The sequence below is a fragment of the Hypomesus transpacificus genome, chromosome 11 (genome assembly GCF_021917145.1).
Source record: "Hypomesus transpacificus isolate Combined female chromosome 11, fHypTra1, whole genome shotgun sequence".
NCBI classification, from domain to species: Eukaryota; Metazoa; Chordata; class Actinopteri; order Osmeriformes; family Osmeridae; genus Hypomesus; species Hypomesus transpacificus.
Window position 1 is genome coordinate 4,997,224 of NC_061070.1, and position 6,243 is coordinate 5,003,466.

Consider the following 6,243-nt stretch of genomic DNA (forward strand, 5'->3'; position numbering starts at 1 on the left):
TAGATGTGACTGTAAGAAGCTCTTTAGTTCTGTTATTGTCACCTCTTCTTTGCTGGCTAGCATATCTTTGAAGTTGCCGGGTTTTATAATACGAAACACTGCTCTGATGACCTCACTTTCGGTGTGCTTTTCTTTCAATCCCTCATCCATCTGTTTACTAATATTGCTGTAGCTTATTTCAGAGGCGTTATCTCCACTTTGTCCCCCATGAATTTCGAATTATTTCCTTTGCAGTAAGGGAAGGTCTTTGAGGGCGATCATGCTTTCAGTGGTGTTGATGGAGTGTTGGTCAGTGTTGGAACGAAGTTACTGTGTGATATGTGGACTATGGGACTGGTTATAGGTATCCACAATGGATTGAGTGTCGGTCATTTGTGTAGTGAGTGAGGTACTACCCTGTTTGTGGCTAGGAATCATCTCACTAATTACATAATTTAGGAAAAGTAACTGTGACATGCCCTCATCCTCTGACTCTGTCAAAGATTTACTCTCCATATATGAACATACAGTACATAATCAACACAGCCCTCCTCGTCCTCCCTACTCAACATAGCTGAGTCTTGGTCAGATTTCCCTGAGATGTCCGCTGTCACCTGGAACAACTTATCAGGAGAAAAGGCAGAACAGTCCCTTCTTTATAGCGCAAACCAGTTTCTTCCTCTCGTTGTTGGCCATAGTGAACACGTCAGATGCTTTTGGCCCCTGAAATCCCTTGCTCTGATGGTGGTCAGACGCCTGGATTCTCGCAGCCCCTTACTCTGATGATGTCACACACCAGCCCACAGATCACTGGATCAACGACGTTCTCCAATTAGAGGTGTCGCCGATCCCGGACGAGCTCTCAAGAATCTGTTACAGGTCCCAGGCAGAGGACCCATAGGCAGATAGGAGTATCCTGAAAACGGGAAAATAATTGAGGATCTGGCGACAGTGCTTTATCTTGCTTCTGCGCTGCTCAGCAAATTATATTTATTTGTCAATATGACAATACAATACATACATACATCTTCATATAAAGTATAAAAAATAAAACAAAATATGTGTTTGACTATACTCCAACAAAACATTACTTTCCATTCCTCTAGCAAATTGGATTTTGGAGTTAAATACTTTAACCTCAACTGTGGTAGTACCAACAAAAGACGAACACACAATGGCTAGCTAGCTTACACTTGGTAGACGACATGCTAGCAAAATCTACTTGAAGTTCTGACAACATTTATACATTAAACCACCATTAAAAAAAACACATCTCCTAGATACAAATATCGTAACAGAAACAGTATTTTTCCCAACCTGAAATGTAATTGAACCACAAGTAAATCATGTTTCGGTTTTACTATAAAAACAAGTTGCTGCCCGCGCCATCTTCGGCCGCATCCAACACAACCCAAACAATTTCAGATAATACATATCAAACATACAAATTCTTCTAGCCATAACTGTAACATTTAAAACATTAAAGTTACTTGTCCTTGTGCCTGCTTTCAATGTTTGGACAATAGTTTTTGCTGGAGTCCTAAGTCACTATCAAGAGAGAGCCTTTTTATGTGTCCCTGACAAAGAAGGGGTGAATATGAGTTGTACGTGATGGTTTTAAAATGTAATACCATTTCATATGCAACAGGAATATTGGTTTTCACCACCACTGTTCTACAATTTAGTCTGATTGTTAGCTGAGTTCCAGTTCAAGTCTTTTATTGTCAGATGCACAGAACAACACAAGGTCAGACTGGGCACTGAAATTCTTAGGACAAGACAACGCAAAGCAACCTGGCATACCATATATGTACTCTGAACATATATTACATCTATGATAAGAAAATAAAATAAAAACTCCTAAAAATACAAAATACAATACAATATAGTATACTAAACCTGTAATACCCATATTAACCTATACTAACCGTATAAACGTATACTACCTAAAGACAGGTGGGGTAACAATTTGTGCAATATTGCTGATAGCACAACCAGTCGCTGAAAGTGACAGTGTGTAAAGTGGTCAGTGAGAAAGTGGTGAGAGTATCAATGTCCATTCAGAAGCCTGATGGCCCTTGGAAAGACAGTATTCTCCAGTCTACGTGTGCGAGACCGAATGCTTCAGTAATGCCCGCCAGAAGGCGACAGGGTAAAAAGACTGAAGGATGGGAGGTAACAGTCTCTTTGAATCCAGCCAGCTTTCCTGAGGCAACGTGTGTGGTAGGTGTCCTGTAGGGCTGGGAGCTTCCTGCCGATGATTAACTGAACAGACCTGACCAAACTTCTTCAGTCTTCTCAGGAAGAACAGGTGTTTCCGGGCAGCTTTAACTACCGTGTGAGCAGACCAGGTGAGATCATTGCTGATGTCCACCCCGAGGAACCTGACGCAGCTGCCCTGCTTGCAGCTGACCTGAAGCAGCATGCTCCTCCTCCTGCCGCTTCCTATAGTCCACAATAATCTCCTAAATCCTGCTGACATTGAGAGGTTATTGTCCTGGCGCCATGATGTCAGGGTATCAACCTCTGTAGGCTGACTCGTCACTGTCAGAGATGGCCCAAAATGGTTGTGTCTGCAGCAAACTTAACAAGGAGGTTGGAACTGTGCGTTGCAAGGAGAGCAGGGGTCTCATTTATAAAACTGTGCGTACGATTCTTACTAAAAGTGTACGTACGCCCAAAAGTCTAAAATGGCATACGCACACAAAAATTCTGAATTATAAAACCGTGAGTACGCACACCTGTACGCAATGTTCCCTTTATAAATCACAGATTACCCACAAGTGTGCGTATGTGAATCAGCATGTTACCCCTCCCTGAACACGCCCATTTTTAACCATAAATGGTCAATGCAAAGCACCTCATGAATGCTAATCTAGTATCTCATGACCCTGGCATGCGATTGTTCTTCACGGTGAATCATGGTGACCAAAAAACTAAAAAGCGAAAGTTCTCAGACACTGTTAGCCTATTGGTGGAGGCCCGAAAACCACATTATTTGGTGGCCAGTGGATCACCAATAACAAAAACTGTGCGAATGGCGTCAACTGTGCCAGAAGATACCCGGAGTCGAGATACAACTTTAAAACAAAAACTTTTTGTTATGAATAGTAGTCTATTAAAGTCTGGACTGATAACAAGGACGTAGAGTGTAGCAATTGCACGGGGGCTTAACGACTGTAATTCCAGTTTTTGACATATGAGGATATTTGCACAGTATTAAAGAAATATATTTAGTTATTGCGACAAAGTGGGTGAGGACACGCCTGTACTCACCACCTGTCCCACGCCATGATTGACGTCATGAACGATAAGACCTTCGTTGATAAAAAAATACCCGCTAAACTAATCTAAATTGACTTTTTTGACATTGTTTAAAATAAATAGCCTACTGTTAATTAAAACATTATCCAGTAGCCTAGTGCTAACTTTTTAACATGGGTTTTGTGTCTGGGAAATGGAGGGCGGATTTAGGTTTGTTTTGCAATTGTAGGCTACTGTTAACAATTATATTGCTATGATAATTATACTCGGATAATTTAGATTGAGATGTAGGCCTATGCCTGATGCCTAAACATTTTAAATCACAAACTAACATCAATACATTTAACGGCTATGGTGCGTAGCCTATCAAAGCATTGTTCATCATTGTTTTATGCATTAGGCTAAATGTTGAAACCTATATAGGCTATTTACGTTGATTTTCTATCAATGTTGAACTGATGAGAATAGGAAAATGAGAATATACGTGGTAAATCATCGTCTTCCCGTTGGGTCAGTGTTACAGGGACGTCTGGTTAAGCACCAAGTCACGCTAAGCCTGACAGTTAGTCTGACCCTGACCAGACTAGTTTCGTAGCCTAAGTTGCCATAGTAACCGAGTTTGAACTACGTTGAGCTATCTTTATGGAACCGAATTAACAAGAAATGAGTCTGACTAACTGACAGGAGTCTGGCTTATTCGGTAAACTCGCTTTATGGAACAGGCCTCTGGTGAGTCTTACCAGTTATATGTGTGCGTACTCTACTTGGTTTAGGTGGGAGTATTTGGTTTCAGTTATTGTCAAACACAGTCACAATCTTTGATTAGTAATGATACCTTTTATTTATGTTGCAAGATACAGACTGAACAAATGTTTGTTTCATTTCTGCACACTCACGGTTTATTGTTTAGCTCCACCATTCAGGACTCCGGTTTGGGAGGGGGCCGCCCAGCACTTCCTGATTTTATGGTGGAGGTGATGTCAGAGATGACATCATGGGTTGAACCAAGTGGGTGGGGGGGTACTGTGTGTATTCATGTATGTCTCTGTTGCATCGGATGGTTGAGATCACCCGCATCTTGGTTTGGGCGGTCTGAAGAGGGCTAGGGGTAGGGGACCCACCCTATAAAGCCAGTGAAGGATTGCTTGATTGGGGGGAAGGTTGTGCTTGAACTAGGTAATTTTGTTTTGGTTAATTATGATTTGAACCTGCTAAGTATTTTGTTTTTTTGCTTCTGTTTCTGTTGGTTCGTGGAACCTCTTTATTAAATACTCAATGTATGCAAATCTTCTGAGTCCACCGAGTCTGCTTCCCTTCCACTTTTCTGGACGCTTGAGCCACACTACCCTACAAATGGTGGCAGCGGTGGCTCCAGGCCAGTAGGAGGCGGCAATGCAGAAGTCGGCGAGAGCGAAGAAGCCGATGGATGGGGCAAGACAGGAGGTCCTGGAGGATGTTGACCAGCGAGGTGCGGGTGGTGGCCAACCTTTATGTTCACTCAATTTGGCTGAATTTTCTACCCTGGTACGGGTCATGATGCAGCAACAAACTTCCCGGGATGCAAACTTGGAGCATGACAGACAGGTGCAGGAGGAGCGCTGGAGGAGAGTCCAGCACCAATTTGCCCAGCTCCAGCAGGAGGTACAAGCAGATCGCCTGGAGCGCCAGCAGTTGATGGAAGGTGCAGCCGCTGACCCCGGTGCTGTGTTGGAAAAGTATGAGATAAGCCCTGAGACTTACCAAATGAGGTTCCGCTCTGCTTCGGTCAGAGACAATGAGAGCCCCAAGGAATTGCAGACACTCTTGAGAGACTTGTATGACAAATGGATAGTGCCAAAAGAGAAAACGAAGGAACAAATAGGGGATGTGATCGTGATGGAGCAGTTTCTGAGAGTCCTCAACCCTGACTTTTGCACCTGGATAAAAGAGCGTAACCCAACCACTCCGAAGCAAGCTGCGGAACTGGCAGAAGCTTTCCTCGCTGCCCGACGGCCAGTGAAAGGTTATGTCACTAACAGATCCAGTCCAGGCTCTGCATTGGCTGGGACAACAGTGGGTGGGAATGAACAGAGGTTCAGGGACCCAGGACAAGGTTACCAAACTGCAACCGGGAGCCAAGCTAGGGACTTTAAGTCCAGGGGGTCAGCACAGTGTCACTTGTGTGGGCGTACAGGTCACTGGAGGGCAGAATGTCCAGGCCAGCAGGTTAGTAAGACATAAGAGCTTTTCACCAGTCTTTGGAAGTTCAGCAGAGGGAAGTTGAGATGGTAAAACCTAGTGACCAAGAGCTTACCACTTGTGTTTTTATTGGAGACAAGCCGTGTGTTGCTCTATTAGATTCAGGGAGTAACCGTACTTTTGTCAGACAAGATTGTCTTACATTTTACATTTAGTCATTTAGCAGACGCTCTTATTCAGAGCGACTTACAGTAAGTACAGGGACATTCCCCCCGAGGCAAGTAGGGTGAAGTGCCTTGCCCAAGGACACAACATCATGTGGCACGACGGGGAATCGATCCGGTCTTCAGTGGTAAAGTGGAAGTCTGTTGTGTTCATGGTGACAATGTAGAGTATCCCTTAGCCAATATCGCTATACAAGTTAAGGGCGAGCTGTACGGTCTGTTAGTGGGGGTAATAGGTACGCTTCCCTATCAAGTGGTGTTAGGTAGGGATCTGTCCATTCTTAGGGAGTTGATGGTGCAGGGAGAGGATAAGGACTCTACTGTTTCAGGTGAGGGTATGATGGCAGTCACCAGATCCATACACAGGAAGCAGTGCGTGGAGCCAGAATGTATTACCTTTTGCAGAGGGAGAGGTCCCGGAGGTGGAGGGAGCCAGACAGGGTGTTGCAAGGAAGAGCAGAGTTCAGAGGAGACAGGATAAGGTGAGGGGAAGGAAGCGAGTGGAGCTGGTTCCAGAGCCAGAATGTGATGATTTAGTGGTCATACCTGGAGATGTAGCAGAGCTTCAAAAGCAGGAACCCTCCCTAGCAGCCCTGTT

The 6,243-nt window shown here is 44.2% G+C and overlaps 1 protein-coding gene across 1 annotated transcript; it reads left to right on the forward strand.

Moving 5' to 3' along the window:
* The first annotated feature begins 3,958 nt into the window (after positions 1-3,958).
* Positions 3,959-5,688, forward strand: LOC124473923 (zinc finger and SCAN domain-containing protein 23-like). Its single transcript, XM_047029669.1, has one exon. It carries the CDS (start codon positions 4,636-4,638, stop codon positions 5,461-5,463), a length of 828 nt encoding a protein of 275 aa, XP_046885625.1. The 5' UTR covers positions 3,959-4,635; the 3' UTR covers positions 5,464-5,688.
* The last annotated feature ends 555 nt before the right edge of the window (positions 5,689-6,243 follow it).